At 47.6% G+C, this 23,772-nt stretch overlaps 7 protein-coding genes across 7 annotated transcripts; 4 read left to right on the forward strand and 3 right to left on the reverse strand.

The window, feature by feature from the left end:
* The first annotated feature begins 340 nt into the window (after nucleotides 1-340).
* On the forward strand, nucleotides 341-3,041 carry EV420DRAFT_1497751 (glycoside hydrolase family 79 protein). The gene is made up of 9 exons (XM_060470941.1): nucleotides 341-893; nucleotides 949-1,057; nucleotides 1,110-1,320; nucleotides 1,381-1,554; nucleotides 1,606-1,783; nucleotides 1,839-1,903; nucleotides 1,962-2,022; nucleotides 2,075-2,412; nucleotides 2,470-3,041. Exons 1-9 carry the CDS (start codon nucleotides 480-482, stop codon nucleotides 2,624-2,626), a joined length of 1,707 nt encoding a protein of 568 aa, XP_060339772.1. The 5' UTR covers nucleotides 341-479; the 3' UTR covers nucleotides 2,627-3,041.
* Nucleotides 3,042-3,198: 157 nt separating this feature from the next.
* Nucleotides 3,199-5,915, reverse strand: EV420DRAFT_83045 (cytochrome P450). Its single transcript, XM_060483634.1, has 11 exons — nucleotides 5,891-5,915; nucleotides 5,435-5,802; nucleotides 5,297-5,382; nucleotides 5,175-5,249; nucleotides 5,024-5,122; nucleotides 4,705-4,972; nucleotides 4,471-4,653; nucleotides 4,307-4,415; nucleotides 4,038-4,244; nucleotides 3,768-3,977; nucleotides 3,199-3,716 (listed from the first exon to the last, which is right to left on the reverse strand). The coding sequence occupies exons 2-11, from the start codon at nucleotides 5,585-5,587 to the stop codon at nucleotides 3,547-3,549; spliced, it is 1,560 nt and encodes a 519-aa protein (XP_060339773.1). The 5' UTR covers nucleotides 5,588-5,802; nucleotides 5,891-5,915; the 3' UTR covers nucleotides 3,199-3,546.
* Nucleotides 5,916-7,458: 1,543 nt separating this feature from the next.
* EV420DRAFT_1634378 (FAD binding domain-containing protein) lies at nucleotides 7,459-9,649 on the reverse strand (the record flags this gene model as incomplete). The annotated part of the gene is made up of 11 exons (XM_060476313.1): nucleotides 7,459-8,172; nucleotides 8,223-8,249; nucleotides 8,299-8,333; nucleotides 8,381-8,436; nucleotides 8,487-8,666; nucleotides 8,722-8,759; nucleotides 8,815-9,129; nucleotides 9,178-9,342; nucleotides 9,393-9,493; nucleotides 9,547-9,565; nucleotides 9,629-9,649. 11 exons carry the CDS (start codon nucleotides 9,647-9,649, stop codon nucleotides 7,459-7,461), a joined length of 1,671 nt encoding a protein of 556 aa, XP_060339774.1.
* A 237-nt stretch (nucleotides 9,650-9,886) lies between these two features.
* On the forward strand, nucleotides 9,887-11,565 carry EV420DRAFT_1497764 (S-adenosyl-L-methionine-dependent methyltransferase). The gene is made up of 4 exons (XM_060470942.1): nucleotides 9,887-10,480; nucleotides 10,529-10,667; nucleotides 10,727-11,075; nucleotides 11,128-11,565. Exons 1-4 carry the CDS (start codon nucleotides 10,105-10,107, stop codon nucleotides 11,527-11,529), a joined length of 1,266 nt encoding a protein of 421 aa, XP_060339775.1. The 5' UTR covers nucleotides 9,887-10,104; the 3' UTR covers nucleotides 11,530-11,565.
* A 1,175-nt stretch (nucleotides 11,566-12,740) lies between these two features.
* Nucleotides 12,741-14,599, forward strand: EV420DRAFT_1473099 (uncharacterized protein; the record flags this gene model as incomplete). The annotated part of the gene is made up of 3 exons (XM_060469100.1): nucleotides 12,741-13,732; nucleotides 13,783-13,922; nucleotides 13,974-14,599. The coding sequence occupies 3 exons, from the start codon at nucleotides 12,741-12,743 to the stop codon at nucleotides 14,597-14,599; spliced, it is 1,758 nt and encodes a 585-aa protein (XP_060339776.1).
* Nucleotides 14,600-14,748: 149 nt separating this feature from the next.
* EV420DRAFT_83153 (acetylglutamate kinase ARG6) lies at nucleotides 14,749-18,048 on the reverse strand. The gene is made up of 8 exons (XM_060483642.1): nucleotides 17,966-18,048; nucleotides 17,725-17,915; nucleotides 17,393-17,678; nucleotides 16,955-17,346; nucleotides 15,741-16,905; nucleotides 15,098-15,654; nucleotides 15,001-15,048; nucleotides 14,749-14,951 (listed from the first exon to the last, which is right to left on the reverse strand). Exons 2-8 carry the CDS (start codon nucleotides 17,866-17,868, stop codon nucleotides 14,898-14,900), a joined length of 2,646 nt encoding a protein of 881 aa, XP_060339777.1. The 5' UTR covers nucleotides 17,869-17,915; nucleotides 17,966-18,048; the 3' UTR covers nucleotides 14,749-14,897.
* Nucleotides 18,049-20,461: 2,413 nt separating this feature from the next.
* Nucleotides 20,462-22,226, forward strand: EV420DRAFT_1634382 (MFS transporter; the record flags this gene model as incomplete). Its single annotated transcript, XM_060476314.1, has 7 exons — nucleotides 20,462-20,580; nucleotides 20,642-20,723; nucleotides 20,784-21,057; nucleotides 21,108-21,141; nucleotides 21,196-21,785; nucleotides 21,820-22,020; nucleotides 22,063-22,226. 7 exons carry the CDS (start codon nucleotides 20,462-20,464, stop codon nucleotides 22,224-22,226), a joined length of 1,464 nt encoding a protein of 487 aa, XP_060339778.1.
* Between the last annotated feature and the right edge of the window lie 1,546 nt (nucleotides 22,227-23,772).

Here is a 23,772-nt window from a genome sequence, read left to right on the forward strand (position 1 = left end):
GCTCTGATGCACTAAAGACGGCGTTAACACAAAGAGAAAAAGTACCATTCCAGGGGTAAGATGCTTTGAGGTAGGACAGTTGTTACATGGACACATAGCATGAAGGTGTACGGGTCATTTACTTATATGAAGGGAGGACTTGGGAAGATACCTGTGTGGTATCTGCGTCCTCTAGATATCTTAACTGTCAATAAACGAAATGAAGGGCAATGATTTACCTTTCAATGAAGCCTTCCAAACTCGAATTTTCGACATGATGCATGCAGCCATCATACCGTCCGGCCCGGAACCGGCGTTACCTTGGTGTCTGCCACGTGCATCCAGCGCCGCGCCCAGCTGACTTGTGCTACCATGCGAACAAGGGTCTTTGACCGCACTGCAAACGAATCCCATACTTTTGGGAAGCTCGCCGCCGCTCCTTGCGCCAATTTCTTCGATTATTACATCCCTACTGACGTGAACTTCGCGAGATCATAAATATGCGCTCTTCTTTATCTAAGCTTCACCGTTATGGCTGTCTCTATTGGATCACAGGACTAGGTATTTTCGTATATATCCTCTATCAGAGGCGCAGTTACTGCTGCCAAAGCATGCCTTATTTCTTTCATCAACCTTGGTTTTTCTGCTTTTCTTCCTTGCTGGCCTCTACAGCGTCGGTAGCCGTAGAGGTGTCCCTACCACTCTCGGCGCCACCCAATGCTCCGAAACTCTCTCCCAGTCTCCTGTCATTCTCCATCGAGCAGGATAGATGGACAGACTGGTCTGGCACGACCTCGAGGAACCAGTTTCTATACAACGCCTTGGATAATCTGAAAACCCTTACTGGGGCACCACCTAACATCAGAATTGGAGCTGACAGCGAGGATCATACTAACTTCAATCCTAACGTCGAGGTAAATCTTCCATTAGACCTTCTGTGACTTGTTGCTGACGTCCTGGGACTGGTAGTTTTCAGAGACGATCTTCCCTGCTATTTCTACGACGGTTCCTTATTCCGAAGCCACAAATGTCACCGTTGGTGACGGTTTCTATCAAGCAGCCAGCTTTCTTCCCTCTGGTACGACTTCCGAATTGCCATATGCTATATCTGGCTGATCATATACTTGTAGGAACACATGTAACATGGGGCGTCAATTTTGGACAGAAGAACCTCACTGCGGCATATCTCGAGGCGCGTTCGATTGCGAAAGCGTTTTCATCCTCTGCTATGAAAGATGCTGGAGTCACTCTTGATTTTGTGGAGATCGGTAATGAAGCTGACTTGTATGTCAACAACGGTGCACGTCCCTCCAACTGGACTCCCGTTAATTATACGCAAGAGTAAGCATCTCACATTGCTCGCCTGCATGTTATAAATTTACTAATAATTGCATATCATAGGTGGATTGTGTTCGCCAATAACGTTTCCAAAGCTATAGGAATTTCATCGGCATCCCAGACAAAATTCCTCGTTGGCGGCTTTGCTGGCTCGTCTCACTCAACCACCGGCTTCTCGCCACAGGCTATCTACGCCGCTGGTATACTCAACTCTGAACCGGGCGCCTTCATTACGAGGTAGGATCTTATTCCCCTGAATTCAATGCAAGCGCTACACATGTTATCAAGTTTTTCGGAGCATCGGTATTCAGGTTCCTTCTGCGAAGGTAGCGGCGGTCTTCTGCAGGATCTGATGACGAAGAGTACCATCCGTGGAAATCTTTCGATCTTTACCCCAGACATCGCAGAAACGCGCAAACGAGGCCTGGATTATATCCTTGGAGAAACTAACAGTTACGCCTGCCATGTACGTTGACGTTAATCAGTGCTTCCGCCTGTATTGATCTTATGTGGTACCGAAGGGCGCACCAGGCGTTAGCAATACCGCTGGGGCTGCGTTATGGACGTTGGATTACGCTTTATATGCGTGAGTGTATTTCTTTCCTCTAGGTCTGAGTAAACTGAGCGGTTAATTTTATTCGTAGGCCACAGTTGGGAATATCCCAGGTCTTTTTCCACGAAGGCGTAGGATACAAATACAACTTGGTACCGACAACTCCCTTGGCCCATTAATAATTATCTATATCTTATTTGCTAGATCCAGCCCGCCCAACTGACCAGATCCATCCTCAATGGTTCCACGCTCGCCGAACCTGTGGCGCCTCATGTCCAACCCCAGTACTATGCCGCAATTATAATCGGAGAGGCCATGGGTAACTCTGGCCAGACTCAGGCCGTAGAGTTGTCAATAGCCAATTCTCGTATCGCCGGATACGCTTTTTACGAAGGCGGTGTTCTCGTCCGGGCCGTCCTCATAAATTCTCAAGCATACCTGAAAACACAAACTACCCCTCGGTCGAGTATTCATCTCGATCTCGGGTTTTCGGGGAATGGACAGCTCCCGACAACTATGCAGGTCAAGAGACTAGCAATCGGGTGAGTTACTGGTACTTGCCGGGAAACTGATCATTATTTTCTGAACCATGATTTCAGGCATGCCGACGACGATTCGGGGCTAACCTGGGGCGGTCAAACTTATGAAACGAGCGATGCGCGAGCACAAGGGGAGCTGAATATTGAGACCATTCAGGTTGCATCTGGATTGGATATCGCTGAAACAGAAGTCGTCCTCCTCTACTTTAACTTTTAAAGTTGTCCGGCTACGTCATGATCTTTGTCTTGTTCTCAGAGATATAGCACCTCTTGTCTCGCCTGCCTATGATACAGGCGATGAATTAACCGTTGTTACGATTACTAGTTGTTTATGTTTCTGGGTTCATGCCTAATTCTCTTCACTGGAACGTGTCGGATTTAGATCCTGGTCAAGGAGATAGGATTCGGCGTCTTGATTTCCACGGAATTCGTCAGCTGCAGATGAATGGAGTGAGAATTTCATCCACGACTTACACGTCTGTGGAATAGAGTAAGTTACTAGTATCATTGTTTAGTCGACACAACATCGAAACTGCCTGAATTCGGTAAAGCATAGACAGAACGCCTATCGCCGAAGCTTTGTTTTTTCACTTTTCTTAATCTATAGCCGAATATGATATGTTTGTACCACGATCCACGTTATCTTCAACCAATCCCATCTCGGAGAACCGACCAGTCTGGTGCCAGGTAGTGCCATATTTCCGCATGTAATGGTTTCGGTGACAAGAGGACAAATCAGGAACGTCCTGTCTCATATTAGCTTAGGCCTCCTCTTACGCCATTGGACATTGATGTGACTCCACTCCTCCCTGCCCAAGCCTAACGTTCAAGATATTGTCTTCCATGACAAAATGGAACGACCCGCATGAACGAATAGACAAGCCGTAATTCATCTCCTATTCAGTATTGAATGTGTTGCGAGCTTCATTGATCTTCCGACCAAACAGCACTGATTGAGCACTATGGTGGCCGAAAAAAGGAATTGAAAATCAAGAATCATATTAAAGAGCGCGACGTAAACTGATATAGGTTACTGTCTGGAGCACCAAGCGAACAGGAAGGGTTTTCTGCAAACATATGAGTAGTATTGGATTCGAGGTTCTGACCAAATGCAAAGACTGTCGAGGTAGCCGATGTTCACAAACCAAATTCTTTCGGTTCCAAGACCAAGGTTGCGGCCGGGGTGCACATAAACCTGCCGCGGCATATACCTACGTCGCCTTCAACAAAGACAGTGTACCGCTCGACGATCTGGTGGACCACACTCTTCACAATCTTATCCCCGAGGTGTTGACCCACACATTTACCTGTGTTGCCATTAGTATATAGCATGCATCTAAGGCATTATGTGCACTCACGAGGGCCAATACCAAACCCCCAGTAGGAGTAGCGATATTGCGTAGGCTGCAAACTCGCGAACCGCTCAGGCCGGAATGCATCACCATCATCCCCCCACACCGGCGATTTGTGCCCCAGCGTGTACACATCTATCAGAACGGAGGTATGAGCTGGGATCGGGTGACCGCCAATGACTTTGGGCTCAGCCGTCACTTGGGGAAGCGAATAGACTACCAAACGACCTCAGTAAGCTGATCAGCGGAAAGGTGAACCGCGAGCGTCATACTCACAAGCAATCGGATGTAGGCGCCCCGATTCTAGGTAGCAATAATGCAACAAGCTGTCCGTCCTACGTAGGTATGCATTCGTCCTCTCAGATCTGGAGCCATGGGTGTCATCTTTGAGCGCGGTATTGATCTCTTGGACTAGACGATTCTGTACGTCGGGATGTTGAGCAAGGTTGATGAGGATCCAGGATATATGGATCGTTGTCACATCTGCTCGTAAATGTTTCATTAGGCTTCCGAGGGTATAAAAATAAAAAGGATCATATACGCACCGACGTTGTTAAACAAGATCTCGTCGACGGAGTGACAATACTCAACAAACGACATTCCACCTTCTTGCATCGTTTTGTATAGCTCGGATACTGCAGTTTTGATATTTCGCTAATTCGTTTTGTCGTGAGTGCGTCGGAAAAGAAGATACAAGGGGATCCCGCACCTCTTCCGCTTCTCGCGCACAACGACGTAAGAGATTACACCAATCTCTCTGGAAAACTTGTGCGTCGCGATTAGCTTCAGTAGGTAGGTAACTCGCAAGAGTCCACTGGTAGAATTTTCCCAAGATTGCACGGGTCATGAGGCGTTCATGGAGGATAAAAAGATCGATCAGCTCTGCCCGAAGCTAGTAGTGGCCGCCGTTAGATGGAACTTGGTCTTTCAATGAGTGATGCACCTTATCATTAAGCAGGCTACCGAAGATCGCACTGGCGATCATCTTCAGAGGTAAATGGGATACAAGCTCCCCTGCTTGCACTTTGAATTTTGTACGCTCGTTGGGAGATTTCATCGCCATGGGTAATGTGTTCAGCCATTCCGAGACGTCCGCATTCATGATAGGCAGCAAATCGATAGCAACAGAGGAGGAGAAATGCGGATCGATATGAGAGCGAAGTCTACTCCAATCTTTACCGTATTTGACTCCCACGCAGTGGCCTAACATTCTATGATCAAGTTAGTGATTTACTTCTGTTCGAGGAAAGATTGTCACTAACTTTCCAATGTAATCTCCAAATCCAATGTTGTGGTTCTTCAAGTGAGCCCTGCCATCGCGACTGTAGAAAGCGCGCACATCTTCTGGGTTCGTCAAGACACTGTCAAGGAGCCGATGAGGATGAAGAAGCACATAGACAAATATAAATATACATTTCAGGTATCGAGCCACAGAAAACCCGGTATATTGAACCGTACTTTTCCCGGCAATATGTGGTCATCTCGAGGCTGTGAGTGCATTCAGTTTATATAACATGCCCGAGAAAAGGCCTCACCCATCCGAGAATCGCGTAATGCGCGTATCCTGGATAGGGCCATGAATATTGTCCCCACGAAGTGCTTCGCATTTGAATGCGACATACTAGATACGCCATCAGATGAAGGTCAAATATGCATTGAGACAGACCACAAACCTTGATCCAACGTATGAAATCGTCAGCATAGTAATACAGTGCAGCGATCAAGGCAAGTGTTAACCATGCTGTATCCTTGCCAGTGATCCAGAGAAGGATGTAATGCTTGAACGACACGGTCGAGTCAACCGACTGCAGGATACTGGAGGGCATCTTTAGGTTACCTATGGAGGCTCGAATGCTTCAACATCGACTCTTAAAAGACAACCCAGGGTCCAAGGTAACTAGTAACAGAATGGTGTGGTGTTTGGACGGAGGGCATTTTCTGGGCGCGTTCCAAAACGTTCAACGTTCCTTGCTTCTCGTAGCATGCAGCGAGGCGATTGGATATGACCACGGATGCTCCACATTGAAATGAGATTGAAGATCTGGTCAAAAAAATTTCTAGCATGCGGCGCGTTATTATCGGTACCCTGGCATTCGAGAATGTCACCGCGGGAGTTGAATAGTGCTCACCAATTCAAGAAGGGGCATTAGCTTGACAAGGGGTTATAGAAATCCCGGACAGAGTCTTCTGTGCGGAGACTCCTGAAATCCCAATACAGCAACAAGTCTTCTGTCATCGATGATAGGTTTTAGAACGGTCGTTGAACCGCAAAAACATCAGGTACGCTTTGGGCACACCTGATCACAGATTCCATTGACACAGTCAGACACACTTCCAGAAGTATGTACTAAGTCTATGTATAAGAAGTATATGGAACTTACATATCTTCTGAAGACAATAATATGCACCAGTGAGGGACAGAGACCCTGAAAAGGCCAAGCAAATTAAGACGGCGAAGTTACCCAGGTCGTAGTCGGGATGATCAAATGCAGCTGAACATGAGCCAATCCCCAGGGAAACCTTGAATATAGAGTGGACAGAAGATACTTAGAGAACGGGGGTTCAATGCAGATCCAGACACCGTGTAGGAAGTAACGCCTATAATGAAGGCAATGTAGCGAGTTGGTAGCATTTGTGGAACTGTTTTCCTGTCTATTGTTAGCCCCGGTAGCAATCTCGGCTAGTAGTAAGCGTCTCCGAGTCCTGTTTTCGTACGGCGCAAATAGCTTCATACCAGGTGAGCAGCATTTACCATTGTTAAGCAGCACAATCGCCAACATATCGTCACGATTCGCAAGACCTTTGAAAAATGATGAGACATCAAGCTAGAGGCCCTTTGAGCATATGACTTTGCCTCCAACGCCTGAACAAATGTGCAGAGACGCTCGGCGGCTCAGACTCGCAAGGGACAAAGTGCTGACTAAGCTCAATTGTGACTTGCTGCAGCTTGCTGCTGCAACATCACTAATGGCTTTCGACCCGCCCACTGTCTGCCCCTCGATTGTTAAGAGGAATACTAGTATATTACTGTACCATTTCGATCAATTCGAACGCGATCCAAGAATTTTCGACCAAAAAAAAATTCAAAAGAAATCGGAATGATCGAGAAATTTTTATTTCCGTTCTCAGTTTTCTTTCGCTGTGACGCGTGACGTTCGAATTGAACAAAATGGTACAGTACTCTATATCAGATGAACTTCGAGATCTCATTTCTCATTTCTCCGAATCTTCTGGTTCGCAGATACAATGGAATGGTTCAGCTTGAATCTCGCAGCACACTGGTTCAGTAGCTGACAAGCTGCTTTATAGTTTACTCGTACGTTATGGTTCGGGAACCGGGTAGAAAAATTGGCACGTGCGTGCGCGTAGTGTGGCCCTTTCCTTCCTGCTTCGAAGACGCTGGGTTTCAGCTTTGCCAGTAAGGCTTCAGGCTGCTTCAGGCGGTGGGGCATACCGCCACTTCACGAAGATTTGAACCCACACAGTTTCCAGCGACGTGTCGTTCTTCTTTGCCGTCAGAAGACGAAACTGGACCAAATCTACACCCCGTTTTTTTTTCTTTTCCAAATTTCAGTTCTTCCTTCCACTGTGTCGTGCCCCCATTGATGGATGACCTTCTCACTGGCATACAATCATTTTATTACAGATTTTCCTAGTTTCAACGGTTCTACTACTAGATACTTGCCGGAAGCCAACATCAAAACATGGTCTGCCCTAAAAAGATAGCCCCGAAGTAGCTCGCTAAACTATCTGCGCCACTTATTAATGCGCCAATGTATCCATCAGGCCTTACTACAACGACTTTGGTAGCGTCCGAACCAACGATGTTGTAGTTCTTGTATGCGAATCCATCTCGGTCGGCAAATACATGATCAGCTAGTCGGTGCACCGCCAGCATGGAAGGTGGCGTCGTTGATTGCGGGTAGATAACTACGCTCTGAACGAGACCCTGAGGATACGACGTGGATATGTTCAGGATGTCCGACTGATCATCCTTCGGGTCGGAGAAAATGAGGACGGTATGACAGGTGAACTGGAAAATCTCGAATAGACTCGTCGATATGGAGTCATCGTTGACCGCGACCAGACCGGGTGCGTCTGGTGCCCTATCCCCTCCTCGAACAGTCCCATCTTCGCCTGATCGGTAAGGGTCAATGAATTCACCTCGTCTCGTATGTTTCTCGTCAACGACGAGGGTACTCCCTCTGTAATTGACACCGAGCTGTCGGAGGTTGAAATCTCGAGAAAACCCTTCACCAGTGCCGCCCTCTTTCATCGTCGATTTAATCAACCCATCCGTCATATTGAGCATGTACGCAATGACTGGCATTCTTTCCTGCGTATACGACTCGAGGATGCTCACGGGCGCTATGTTCTTCTGCACAAGGGCGAGCTTCCATGCAAGGTTGAGCTGTTACAACAAGTTACAATGAGGTCATATGCAGAATAACAGTGTCTGACCGAGTCCTGAACGCCTGAGTTCATCCCCTAAATGAGGAGTGAGATGGAATGAGAATCGGGCGCTGGTGTGACTTACCTGACCTCCGGCGGGAGGGTGGACATGCGCAGCATCTAGACATGGTTGAACACAGGACACTGTTTAAAGAAAGGACGGCTACCTCCAGCAACGAAGACCCTTCCTTTACCAAACTTGTCAACCATACGAATGTTCGGCCTAGTTTATGCGTCAGAAAGAGCGTCATCGATGAAATCTATTGTCAGTACCTCCAAATACCCATCCATATCAGGTCCCCGAACTCGACGTCCCTTCTTCCGGAGACTTCATAAAAGAGCTTGATAAGTTCCTCTCGACTCGAAGCGACTTTATCGTGATCAATGTCTAGACCCCCCATCATAAAATTGTATCTGTCGTCGTCCTTGATTTCGAAGGGTCGCAAGCTTACACTGTCAAAGTTTTGTCAGAGAGTAATGACTACAGGAACCAAACGAACACAGCTACACTTTGCGAACGAAATCATTTCCCCAAAAGGGCCAGTGCTAACGGACGTACATCATCATGAGAGTCCACCATGAGCAAATGGAGATGGCCTACCTCCCTGTCCCCCAACCCACCTTTCACATGAACATCACCGACTACAAGACTATCTGAAGTTCGACTTTCTCCCATAAATGTCAAACCAAGCTGCTTGCGGACGGTGCTATGCGCGCCATCAGTCCCGACCAACCAGTCCGATACAACGGTTTCTGTTGTTCCACCCCCATGAGAAAGGTGAGCAATGATACACGTCGCTTGTTGCTCGAATGAGACTAGCTCTGTGGCAAGTTCGACTTCACAATTGTACTCTTGGCGTAGGTACGAGCGAATGAGTTCTTCGTGACGATCTTGACCCAAGATCATAGGGTTAATCTGTATATAATGCGTGAGCTACACGACAGATGTCAGGGCTTGACATACGCATGGATACAGTGGCGTGTTTTCCATTGCGGCGTTGAGATCCAAAATCTTCGGGGGATTGTTTCCCTCGGGAGAGGAGTGTAGATGTATGATTGGGACAGGGCGAGCAAGCTCTAGCACTTGAGGAAGAATCCCGAGAATCTTGTAGAGTTCGAGTGTACGAGGCTGGAAGAATGGTGTCGGTACAACTCAGTACTGTGTCGATAGAGACTTACCTGGATTCCGCACCCGCGTTGGCCGACGCCAAACTTTGGTGCTTTATCGATGATTCGGACGGATACACCGTTGCGCAAGAGTGCTAGAGCAAGAACCAGGCCTTGAGGAAATAAAATCATCAGATAAGCTATGCTGTAGAAGATAAATGTATACCTGAGAGTCCAGAACCGACCTAAGCAATATTTTGTGAACTGTGAGGAAAATGACTCGGAGGGCTGATAATACAGACACGTACGATGAGGACAGAGGCACCCATATTGCAACAACAATGGGAAAGCAAGACTGTAGGAATCCCGAACGAGGAAACTACATAATGCCATATATCGTTGATTCAATCCACGCTAAGTTACGAGAGTATGCATTGGACTTGGTAAACAGAACTTCAATCAAATTCGATTCTACCACGCTCGGTCTTGCTCGGTTTGAACGACGACGCGGTTTACCATTTGTTTTGATCTCGGGCGGCATTTCAACTTCTTCTGATTTCGGCGGCATTTCAACTTCCGACGTATCACCCTCTTCACCCTCATGTACTTCGAAGATGTATCGACGTCTCGTACTGCTGTTTCCCAAGGGCCGGCTAGGGTGTAACTTATCCAAATTTCTACAGGTTGCATGGAACCTCGAAGCTCGGGACTTTTCTGACTCATTCAAGCACTTATACTACTAAATACTAGAGGAGTTGCATCGACTCGGCAAAGACATTGACCAATGGCCGGTAACAATTCTGCCTTGCTTCCCAGCTTTACCTCTCTTGTGGCTCACCTCCATACTCTCCTCAATGATATTGAACGTGAAGTTGTTACAAACATCGATTCCAGAGATCCCTCTCTCGTATCTTCCAGCCAGGCTGCTCCGTCGTCTGGGTCGCTTCTTCGCGCATACAGAAAATTTGGACAACTGTGTGATAAGCTAGCGTCATATGCAGCTGATCCGTCTGAGCACATCACTACCATCGGAGGAGCCTTTCACGAGAGCAATGCTCTCCAGGTCGTCTCAGAACTTGGAGTCGCGGATGCTTTGGGGGCGCAGCAAGTATCGTTAAGTGAACTCGCTCACAAAGTTGATGCCGATCCTACTCGCCTTCGTATGTCTTTTTTCCGTCTATTCTCACGTACTAACTTAAGTCGACCAGGCCAGTGTATGCGGACTTTGGTAAACCGTGGTCTCTTTCGAGAGACTACGTTTGGATCAGACATGTTTGCGAATAACCGAATGTCTTCGATTCTCTTGTCTGCCCACGAGAAGAACTTGCATGGCTTTGTTGGTCATTGGCAAGTCATTTTTTTGTTGGCATTTCTTTGATTCTATCTCTCATCTCTCACCTGTTCAGGTGCGACGACGCATATCATGCAGGTGTGCACATCGTCCCGGCAGTAAAGACTGAGGGTGCTTCCAAGACACCATTCGAGATCCTGCGGGGTACATCGATCTGGGAATATTATCAGACTCCGGATGGAACTGCCGCCCGAGAGCGTCTCAATAGAGCTATGATTGGTGCAGAACCTCTCCTCCATGGGTCCCTCATTTATGGATACGACTGGACTAAACATGGCGAGGAGATCACCATAATCGATGTCGGAGGTGGGATCGGAGGCGCCGGGATCGAGTTTACGCGTCGATTCCCTAAGATTAAAGTGATTATTCAGGACAGAGCCTCCGTTCTTGAGGCTGCGCCCAAGGTGAGGATTTTGTTCTTATATACTCACTAAGTTTGACTGATTATAAACGTAGTTCTGGGATGAGCATGCACCGGAATGCAAGCCTCGGGTGACATTTATGCCGCACGATTTTTTCACTCCGCAACCCGCAATTGACTGTCATGGGGGTCGTATCTACTTTATGCGATTTATCCTTCACGACTGGTCCGACGACGATTGCGTCCGAATCCTTCAATTTATCTGTTCAGCTATGAAAGAAATCTCTGACTCCCGACTTTACATTGCTGAAGCTATTTTAGATGCTGATAGTGACCGGTTCAAGTATATGGTATCCATGCAAATGATGACGTTGGTAGGAGCTATGGAGAGGACGGAGAGCGAGTTCGAGGGCATTTTGGGAAAAGCGGGTCTGAAAGTTGAAAATATTTGGAGAAATCCTGGATTTACTTCACTTATTGAATGTACTATCGCTTGAAATAGTATGATTTATGCTGCATACGCATTACTGTACTATTTCGTTCAATTCGAACGCGACCCAAGAATTCTCAGCCCCAAAAAATCCAAAAGAAATCGGAAAAAATTATCTCCGTTCTCCGATTTTGATGCGTGACGTTCGAATTGAACACTATGGATTAGGTAATAAGCCTTGAACAGCGTCACGCTTGACTTAGTGTCCAACCACCACCACCGTATTTTCTCGTCTCGTCTCGTCTTCTTTTTGACAACAAAATGATTGTGCGGTCAGGCCCGAAGTTCTTCCGGAGTTGAACGTTGACATGTCAGAACGTTCTGATTCGTCCTAACATTGAATTAAGTTCTGGATAGTAGCTGGCAAGGGGCATGCTACGATGCATAAGGTGATTTGTCTGCACACTAGCAATGCTCTTTCATCTCAGCGAAATGTCGAAGATGGATCTGTGTCTTATTATTGTATGCGATGTAGAGATTCTGCGACGCCATTTCATGGACGCTTCGGAGTGTTCTCCAAGTGACCCCGGTCCGTCATTATGGCTAACATTTCAATCTACGCTCTTGTGCCAAGCACACTGCCTCACGGAAAATCAGCATCTCCACGGTTTCATATAATTTCCCCCTTTTGCGTAAGCATCGCATAATTTACTTGGTGGGAGCAAGGTGGAGCAGTTCTGAGTATTGTCAGATTCCCTCAATAAATCTACAATGACGCGTTCGAAGTCCACTCATATCCTCGCAAAGAGAACTTTGCTCTCCGGGTGTTAGCATCTCCGGGTACGCTCTTCCCATAATCATGAACTTTGTAATTGATATTGCAGTACAGCTTCGGATGTCGTAACAGTGCGCGCGTCTCAACACGAGGAGACCTGAGTACCCCCACAGAAATTCCACCGCCCGGACCCGTCGCCATAGTCGCGTGAAGATCTTCCTTCTATTTTTGAGTCAACACCATTAACATCGGTCTAGTCCGAATTGTCACCGAGGCAGCTACCAATAACAGTCAATACCGTGAGCGCTACCCACGTTGGTGCGCAGAGAATTTTGCTGCGTGGACTCTCAATATACTCACTTCTAACCTTCCATGCATCACGTCCGATGATTTGGGACTGTGCATATTTGTGCTTACCCAAATTATACTTGGAATTTTTTAGAGCGTTAGTTGGATACTCAAGGACATATAGAATCTTGTTATTTTATTGGTGTTTCCACATCATGGCCACGATATTACTCCTCGCCGAACCTGACAAACCTGTTCGTCGCAAAGACGTCGGTCGAACGGTTCTCCATTGTCTGCACGGCCTTCACTCCATCGAAACTGCTCTCTCTATCTTTCATTCTTTCATTTCCAACTCGCACAATCACGTCCAGCCATGCTCAGATGTCCTCGCATCGTTCGATCCGCATGTAGGCGATTGCGCTTGCCATATGCGCGCTCAGATGCTCTGGGATCTCATCGAGGACGTCTCCTCCTCCCCAGAGAAGAAGCGATTCCTCGAGCAAGCAGTTCAATTACTCAGGGAGAGTAGAGTGAAAACTGCTATTCTCTTACAAAACCTTGCAAAGACTAACGGGAATACAGGCCCTTTAGGCTTTGCATCTATCATCACACTATCTGACATATTTCAGAAGATTGGGTTTCGTGCGTTCATGACGTTGGTTGACGCCAACTCGAATTCATCTGGGACAAATACGCCTGCAGCGGAAGCACCTTTTGTTGGTCTGGGCACAGGAAGTGAGGGGAATGCCATCTCCGGATTGGACGCTATCGTTGACAGGTCCTTCTCACCTGTTGAATCACCCTCCTCTGACACCTCTGAATCTTCATCATCCTCCAATCGCAGTCACCGATCGATCACCATCGACGTGAGCTGGGATCCCACCGATGCCTGGTCTATCGTTCGTTTCTTAACGTTTTCGCATCTACTCTCGATTCCCAAGAGGGTGATCTTGAAGCCAGGCCCTCCCGCTGGCATGATTATTCGGGTTGAACCTCTACTCTCTTACACCGAGACCGAAGCGGGACTAGAGGCGCTTAACCTGGTGGAGAGTGTGTCGTTATCCAGCCTTATTCGTCCAGGGGACAGGGCGAAGAAGACGGCGCTCGTCAACGAGTGCGAGACCATGCAAGTATATATTTCCCAAATGTCAGTAAATTGGATGAAGAAAGCTACGGTCGCATTAAGCCTCAGTCCAGCGGCTCAGAGGTTAGCATTATATTTTGGTTATAATTTAATCCTGACCTTTGTTTCTCCAGGCTGTGCAGCAATTACGCTGTTCCCAACACTCGTCAAGTTGCCTGCGTTTCTTCTTACCTATCAATCCTACCTGTCCGTGTGGCTTGGCTGACGAAGGGTGTACCGATTCTGGTCGCAATTGAGCGATTTTGTTCAGATGGTAAGCCAGCCGTCCTTTCCCATTACCTGATATCTCATTCCCGTCTTCCAGGCTATCATATCATATTACATCGCGTTACCCGGAACCCCGATGCTTGGGACGAACGTCAGTCCGTCAAAGATCAAGACATCACAGCAATAGGCAACGCCAACTGGTTCGATGTCACTCCTGTCTCCCACGACGAAATCATCTCGTCACCATGGGCTGGACAGCCCCATATCGTCCTCATTGCTGTCTCCACGGATGGCGATCTCGAAGATTTTTACGGTCGACTGACTCACGATAGTCCATCTTGCCTAGGAACGAGTCAACCGCATAACGGACCCTGTCGGGAGATCGAGAATTATACCAACATCATTGAAAAAGCCAACTTTTCGCAACTCCTCATGCTATTATTCGGGCAACATGAACAGTTCCCTTTCCCTTTGCGAGGCCAGCAAGACGGGTACGAATACGTTGCTGACTGCATCAAGTCAGAGCTTGGTGAGGAAGCCTGTGGACTTTTTATGAAGGCATGCTCGGAGGCGTATGAATGTGGAACAGGCAGGTCTACAAGAATGTACTCGTTTCAGCACGTGTACCTAGAGCTTCCCGGTGTTGTGGGAAGGCAGGTGAAGAGCATGTTGGATCGAAAGGAGAAACCTCTTCTCGGTTTTGGGCGAGAACTCTCGAGATGATCGAATTCGCCCGTGTACGTCGTCTCGCCAGCGTACAGTTCATGTATAATATTTCAGACTCTAGTACTTGTAGCTATACACAGCACTATCAGAAGGTCGGTGTGGGATATGACGTGGTTGACAATAAAGTCCATCAAAATGGTAAGAGACCACCCTGATTTCTTTGATTTCCAATGGTTAAATACATGGTTTCAACTGTTCAACCATTCTTCACATGACAATAATTTTTTATTCCATGCGAAACTTGAACTAGAATACTTTTTCTTTGACAACGATCTATCGAACAAGTAGATGCCGTTCAGTTAGTTAAGATGCCCGCGTATTCGTCATAACCCAGTGCAATGTTCAGATTCTACAAAATATGTTAACAAGCATCGATGTCCTGGTATGACGATACGAACCTGCAAACACTGTGTTGCTGCACCCTTGAGAAGGTTATCCAACCCGCCCTAACAAAGTGTTCATATAGATACGAAGATGCAAACTGTCACGACTTACGACTACGACAGCTCTATCTCCTTCACTGTGCACCTGAAATCCTCCGACAGTCCAAGAGTGCTTCCCCTCGATATCAGAGAGAGTGGGGACCTGAGATTGGATCTTCACGAGCCTCTCTCCATCGTACTTCTCACGATATAAATCTGCAACCTCCTTAGCGGTGACAATTTCCTTGAGGGGGATCGAAAGTGTCGAAATAATGCCGCTGAACCACGGTGCCACAGTGGGAATAAATGCCACTTTGATAGGAGACGACACCAAGTCGGACAGATGTCGTCCTGCTTCACGTTCATGGATGTGATCCGTCAACGAGTACGGATGTACGCCACCACCAAGAGAGGAGGGATCGACTTTGGGTAAACTAATCGGTTTCCCACTGGGATCCGTCGCAGTAACCGTCCCCGCCCCGCTATACCCAGAGATACCAAATACGGTCGGCCATATACCAGGCTCAATATAACTAACCAAGGGCGCAACGAGCATCTGCACAGATGTGGCATAACATCCGGGGTTTGATATCCGCTTGGAGGATCGGATCGCGTCGCGACCATACAGTTCTACGGCCGCAATCCAAAATATTGAGAAAAAAGAAATATTTCATTATTCACTTTGGATGATTATACACTGGTAGAAGAACCCTCACCAGGAAGTCCATAAACCCACCCGTCTTCGAACCTATAATCCGCGCTCAAATCCACGATAACACTTTCTGAACCAGTCTTTCTCTCCTTGGATCCGCGATCAACAGCATCCACGAATGGTTTACAGATACCGTTTGGCAGTGCCATAACCCAGGCATCCACCTCACCATCCTTTTCCATTCGTTCTACATCATCAGCAGAGAGGTTGGTATACGTAACAGGAGCTTTGGTGTAGCCGTCCAAGGGATATCCAGCCAACTGGCGCGAGGAGACATGTGTAAGGTTTAAATAAGGATGCTGCGATAGCAGGTTGGTCAATGCCTGTCCAGTAAATCCGCGAGCACCGATCAGTCCGAGACGCTTGATCTCCGTTGTGACTGGAGCAGAAGGAGCAGCGGTCGCATATCCACGAACCGAGCCGGGCGCCATGCGCCTAACGGAGGTGGAGAATGAACGAGTGCCAGCGGGAGATGCGTCTGCGTTTACTCGAGGAGCCTGAGAGGGACCAACAGGAAGGTAGGACCTCTGGATCCTACCCTTCGCTTCAAAATCCTTCACAATCTTCTCCACCTCATGGACGTCTTGAACGCCATACCAGAAAAGACTCTTGCCAGCTCGCGTGAAGCTTCCATCCGCACGTTCGAAATGCCATGCACGATTTTCATCGTCGGCTTGTGCGGTCCAGAAGAGTCGTCGGTGGTCTTTTTTGATGGCGCTGAAAACATTGTCTATGACGTTGTTCAAAATTCCGTTTCGCGAAGCAAGGAGCTTGGTCATGACGGGAGTTTCGCCTTCAGGGTGAGAGACAACTGCGACGACGTCGAGGGGTTCATCACCATAAATGGTGTGTGGTGTTTCCTTCAGCTCGCTGAGAACTCCAGTGACGCTTTGATCGCCTGAAAGGACCTCTGGATCACGATCGTGAATCACTTGACGGAACCTGTCAGCTCCAATGCCGTCGATGGAGGAATGCTTGAAAAGTTTATAACCACGACGAATAAGGGTTCCTGCACCATCATCGGTGAAGAGCTCCCTTTGAAGAGAGGAGGCTGATATGACAGCTACGGACGACGAGCGTGGGAGATGGTCAAGGAGCTCCTTGAATTCACGAAGCTTGAGCTTGATTCCGTACTTGACCCAAGGCTCTTTCATCAATGTCTCGTATTCCTGATAGAGAATAAAATGCATGTTCGGGGGAAACGGAGAAACTACGGACCTCATCCAAGTTGATCACGGAGAGTTTCTCTCCTGTAACACCGTGGAACAGACCACCCTTATCATTCAAAAAGACAATTTTCATAGGTTCGACCTCCTTTGCCAGTTCACCGGCGGCTATGTCCGCGTTGACGTTGAGGATCTGACCATCCGGCGACTCAGCGAGACTGGTAAGGATGGGCAGTGCACCCGCCCTGATAGAAGCCTCTATCGGCCTCTTATCGACTTTTGTGATCTTTCCCACGAGCCCATATTTCTCCTTGTCAAGGAAATCGGCGGTGAAAACGCCTGAGGTGATAGGACGTGCGCGGGTGCCTAGGGCTTCAAGAGCTGAGACCAATTTGAGATTCTCCTCTAGGAAAACACGGCGAGCAACTTGAAGTACTTTGGCATCTACACGAGGTGTTAGAAGTGACATGTAGCTAAAGCTGGCACCTACCTGTGACTCGGATTCCATCGATGTATTCAGGCGTAACCCCAGAACGCTCGATGATCTCGTTGAGCTGCGGTCCACCTCCGTGAATGACGACGGGATATAATCCAACACGGTACAAAAAGCTCAGGCTCAGAGCCAACTCGTCTAGTTGATCGAGTACAGCACCCCCAACCTTGATGACAGCGAACTTGGCGGGCTGTGAGGGATGCGACGACGACGAAAAGATGCGCAGATGACGTTCAACCTCTCGCTTGCTTCCAAGGGAGTAGAGAAGACGAGTGATAGTTTCCTGGGCGAGCGTTAGGTATATTTTGAGAATACAATATTTGTCGCACCCTATCTGTCTGAGCAACTGACTGTATGCCACGAGCAGGCGTCCTGCGTACGGCCTGAATAGCTCCTTGTCGCTGACCACCAACAATAAGCACATGCCGCGCTACTCTGGAGGACAATTTGAGGGTCGACGCTGTCGCCAACATTGTCGAATAGGTGCAGTATGTGAATGAGAATGCAGAAAGCTGGACACCTATTAATCGGATAAATACCCAACTCGTGCTGTATGTTAACAGTTGTTACCTTTGTGCGCTGTTTTCGCTGTTCAATGCTATGTATAGGCTGTAAAATGTTTGACAGGATAGGTAGGAGTCAGAGAAATAAACAGCTCCGCCAGTTGCGTTATTTTCTCATCTTATCTGATAAGACAGATAAGCCCGATTTGGACATTTCTCGGGAACAGCCACTCGGCAATACTCGGCAAGATGTAAAAAAAGAACAGGCGACTTATACGCACTGGGTGCAAATTTTTTTTCGGGCAACGTATCATAGTACATTTCAGTTCGAATAAAAGAAGTCTGTTAGAAGTCCAGCACGGATAATCATCATACGACCGAACTTCTTCACAAGGTTGCGGTCGGGGTGTACATAAACCTACCGCTGCATATACCTACGTCGCCTTCAACAGCCTAGGCTGCAAGCTCGCGAGCCGCTCAGGCCGGAATGCATCGCCATCATCCCCCCACACTGGCGATTTGCGCCCCAAGGTGTACACATCTATCAGAACGGAGGTACGAGCTGGGATCGGGTGACCGCCAATGAATTTGGGCTCAGTCGTCACTTGGAAGCGAATAAACCTACCAAACGACCTCAGTAAACTGGTCCACAGAGAGGTGAGCCGCGAGCATCATACTCACAAGCAATCAGATGCAGGCGCCCTGATTCTAGGAAGCAATAACGCAACAACAGAAAACTCGGTATATTGAACTGTACTTTCCCTAGCAATATGTGGTCATCTCGAGGCTGTGAGCGCATTCAGCTTGTATGACATGCCTGAGAAAAGGCTTCATCCATCCGAGAATCGCGTAAAGTGCGTATCGTGCATAGGGCCATGAATCTTGCCTCCACGGAGTAGTTTACATTTGAATATGGCAAACTGGACCCGTCATTAGATAAACGCCAAAGACACCTTGAAGTAGGGGACTAACCTTGATCCGTATTAGATCGTCGGCATAGTAATCATACAGTGCTGCGATCAAAACTAGTACTAACCAAGTTGTGTTTTGCTAGTGAACCACAGAGGAATGTAACGCATGCATGACACGGCTGTCAACAGACGACAAGGTACTGGACGGCATCTTTAGATCACCCGGGGAGACTCGAGTGCTTCAGTGCTGACTTAAGAAAGCCAACCCGGGAGTTCAAAGTGACTAGTGACAGAATGATACGAGGCTTGGCCTGAGGGCATTTTTCGGTGGCAGATTCCAAAACATTCAACGCTCCTTGCTTCTCATACGTGTGCAGCGGAGAGATGGACGAACTGGTCAATGAAAGTTTCTATGATATGCGACGTGTCATTGTCGGGTAACATATCTCACCATGACATTCAGGGAAGTCGCAACAAGAGCTGAATAGTCTCTTTGAGAGTAAGAAGGACCAGAAAAGTGCCAGTATTGAATTAGAACAGGGGGCACAGTAAACCCAGACGAAGACTCCCAGTTGGACTGTGTAAACAGGGCGAAGCAAATTTAGACGACGAAGTCACTGAAGTTGTAGTCTAAATGACTCAGGGCGGACCTTGTATATAGAGTGGATAGAAGATAGACCTATACTTGCGGCCATAGAGAATGAGATTCAGGGTAGAACTACACCACACGTAATAGTAGGTGATGTCGGGAAGCTGCGGCAGTTCGGCTTCAATGAAACAATGAAACAGTGTAAATTGGTCGACTCTGCTAATACAAGCTCAGGTAAACAATAGTAAACTACTGTGGACCTCGCCGACTCGTAACGAAAAACAAAGAAAGAGTAAAGGAAACCTATGTAAACAAACGTTATAAGAGCAACAGGAAATTTAAGGCATATGAATGATATCTGCGAGGAAGTCAGGTACAGGAACCGAGACGGTTTCAGTAGGATCCCATGCTAACTCCGGTTACATAAGTCCCGGGGTTCCTTCCTCACTTGTACTAGCGGAGTCGACCAATTCACACTGCTTCATTGTCCCTCACTAGCCCTCACTGGTCGACGCAGCCTATCATAGCAAGTCTTTGAAAAGATGAAACGTCGAGCTTGGACCATGTGCCTATTTACCTCCAATACCTGAGCAAAGCTCGCATCCAGTTGTAACAAGATTGTGGATTTTTTGTCGCCGCGGAAGAGTTACAGCAGAGGTGTCGATGACTTGACCCGCACCTTTAGTATTTACCTCTACTCGCCTCTTTATATGGTCGTTGTTTCCTTGAGACTTTATTTTTCATAATAGGTACTTTATTTAATTTTTTCATGAAACAAACTTATGAGTGACACCTCTAATGGTGCTGCTGAGATGCACGTTGGCACGGGCGTTCCCGACATGTTTACGGACTGTATACAAAGACTATCAATACGTTTCGTGGGCTGTGGCATTCGGACTCGTATGGTGCCCATTCAAATGGACAGGCTATCGCACATTAAGCCTAGTCACAATGCACATGCCCGAACAAGTACAACACACGCCGAGTAAGTTTGACGTACGATCCTCCAGGTCATATAAAGACTAGGTCGTACATCAAATCATGGTACTCCGTCGCGTTCGCCATGGAATCAAGACATTGCTATTCTTCTGCTATCCCTACTCCAACAGATGACAAAGAGTATGGCGAGACTGTAATCGCAGCTAAAGGTGAGGGCATTATCGACCGTGCTGCAGAGAAGAAGTATGTCTGTATTTTTTTTGCCGACTCTATAAGAACATGAACTAAATCGGTATTGCGCCAGGTTACTCTGGCAACTTGACCTTCGAATTATCACCACTTTTGTGTTGATGTACATGCTCAGCTTCTTCGCCTCAGTCAATATTGTGAGTATCCCTCTTCCTATCCCGGCAACATCGATAAAAGATGACACATCTTCATTCTAGGGAAACGCCAGAATCCTCGATGCTGATACCGGTGACTCGATCCTCCAGGTCTTGCACATGTCCGACCATCAGTTTGTTGCCGTACTTGCGATCTACGTGGTCTCGTATGCGCTATTCGAAGTTCCTTCCAATTATTTGCTCAAACACTTCTCCCCCCCAATCTGGCTTGCGTTTCTTATGTTCGGATGGGGAGCAACTGTCATGATCCTTGCTGCATCTCAGAATTATAGCACAGTGCTTGGTCTACGATTCTTGCTGGGAGTGTTCGAGGGAGGTGTGTAGCGAGTCTCACACCATGTATGTGACTGACAGATCTGATTTTAGGTCTCGTACCCGGCATGATCTATGTATTCACATTGTACGCCTCTCCCACACTCTTTCTTTTATGGAATTGTGCTTAATTTTTCTGCAGTTGGTATCGCCTAGAAGAACGCGCACTCCGCCTATCGCTGATAATAGCAGCTGGACCTCTCGGAGCCGCATTCGGTGGATGTATTGCATATGGGGTAGGAGCTTTGAATGGCAACCGTGGTCTCGAAGCATGGCGGTGGTTATTCATCATCGAAGGCGCACCATCATGCTTATTGGCAATACTGGTGCTCTTCTTCTTGCCCTCCTACCCAGAGAAGGCATCGGGATTCTCTCCAGACGATCGTGCTCTTGCTATCCTTCGGCTCGAGCAAGAGTCCTCCAAGTCTGTGGGGCACGCTACGGTGACGTGGGCGGGTGCTAAATCCACTTTTTTGGATTGGAGGCTTTACTTGCATCACTTCGCGGACCTGGTGGTCTTGGTACCGCTCACGAGTATATCACTATTTGCACCAACAATTGTCGATGGATTAGGATACGAGGGGCGAGATGCACAGCTATTTACTGTCCCGCCATTTGCAGTAGCATTTGTAGCGACTGTGTCGATATCGTGGGTAGCAGATAGGTACCGGGTCTGGTCGATGTGTGCGATGGTGTCGATGGCACTAGCGGGGGTGACCTTTCTTGTGCACGGTACGTCCAGGTTTTTGAGTTTTTCGAATGCCAGAGCCGAGAGGAACCCTTCAAGGATCCCTGCCACCGATGTCATTCAAAGCACGCTATGCTATGCTCTGCCTAGGAACAACATTCGCCTTCATGTCTACCCCCTCGTTAGTGGCATGGTTTACAGGAAATCTGAGGGATACAAATGCGACCACATTGGCTATCCCAATGTACATAGCATTTGGAGCGATGGGCCAATTGATCGGTAAGCTCTCTCTCATTTCTTCGTTCATATACTTATCGTCAGCGCTCTTCATATACAAACCGAGCGAAGCACCTGGGTACCCCACGGGGCATTATACGAATGCGGCGGTGCTATTGATGGGGGCCGCTTGTGTAGAGCTGTTAAGGATCATTTACAAGAGGAGGAATAAGGAACTGGATGCAGGACAGAGCCCTTGGATAGTGTGACTTAATTGTACTCCATTTCACGGTGTAGGTGGTGTAACTGGCGTCTGCGATGATCTTTCAAACTCCTCTCATAATTATCAGTACCACAATATGTCATTAGTTCATTGGTGTCTGGTATTCAAACTGCATGATATCCTCGTTCAGCTTCTTCACTGGAATACAGGCGAGCAGCCAATGTTGCAGTTTTCACATCTGCAGCCACACTGAGAACGATGGGAATGAAAACATTGTCTGAGGCAATCACTAAACATTCAATTGGGCAGGAGAATCACCGAAGACACATTCCGATCTGGCTTTGCCTCTGCATCATTACGGCCGCTTGGCGCTGTCCACTGCACTTGATCTTGTGCGGCAAGGGAAGGAGGCTTCATGTAAGCTTCATGAATCTCCGATCTTCTATGGTGCAGGGTGCTTAGTCACCACCTCTGATGGGCAGTGGCCAAATTCCCGGAGGGAAATTTTTTGAAAACTTTTATGCTGATTTGCGGAAACTGGCAGTAGATTCAGTGAAGAAAACACATTGCCTGTGGTCTACAGTATTCCCAGTTAGCATAAGTTAAGACATTTGCTGTGATGTCTGTCAGCAGGGCTGTAATTGAATATTTTGAGGCGATAGAACGAGCCAAATCCAGCAGAACCGTCTGATCCAGAAAGCAAAATAGTGCCTAAAACGATAAATTTTGGCCTAGCGGGATCCCCGGCCCGACCGGAACGCCGAAAATCTTGTTTGAGTTAGATATTTTAGGCCAAAAAATTTTCATATTTGAGGCTCAAAATCATCCATTTTGCCGGACGCACCTTGCTGGGAGCATCCCGGGGCCTAACAGAGCATCCAATCGAGGCTACGGCCCACTGATCCGTCGTGGCCAAATTGGATGTGGATATCTCACGCTACACGTATTTTTATCGAAATTCCTCGAGCCAATCGTCTTGTCTTATCAAAAGAATGTGTTTGGCAAGAGCAAAAAAAAGTCGGCTAACCCCAACTTCGGTTCCTGACTTTGCACATCAGAGGCGGTCACTAAGCACCTTGCACCATAAACGTTCTCCACCGCCTCGCGGTACCTTGATTGATGGGACGGCGTCTCTCTTACCTACATTGATGATGTCATGGATGCTGCTAAAGACGCCGCAAAGAATGCCTTGAGTTTTATTATTGACCACTCCCCAAAGGGCCGTCTCCTTCGTGGATTTCACGCAGATTTGTCTGTCCCGACATCTCTTCTACTCCCCACTCATTGAAAGGCTCTCACTCGGCTTCTCATGTCTTCTCTCCCATTCTTGGGATTGAATTGAGGTCTTAAGGTGGAAGGGTCGTTATCGGAAGCTTGTTCCTCAAAAATGGTGTTTGTGTCGACTGTGCAAGCTGTCAGTCGAAAATGAAGTCCACATCCTCTTTGCTTGCAGGAGTAGAAGCCGTCTTATATGCCCATGGGACCGCTTTTTGGCAGATGTGTCTGCAATTGTACCCACCTTCCATGAACTTCGAACGTCAACCTGCCCTGGTGGAACAACTGTGGTTTTTACTCAGGATATCCCATATTCA

Source organism: Desarmillaria tabescens, assembly GCF_030435595.1.
Source record: "Desarmillaria tabescens strain CCBAS 213 chromosome Unknown EV420scaffold_1, whole genome shotgun sequence".
In the NCBI taxonomy this organism is placed as follows: domain Eukaryota; kingdom Fungi; phylum Basidiomycota; class Agaricomycetes; order Agaricales; family Physalacriaceae; genus Desarmillaria; species Desarmillaria tabescens.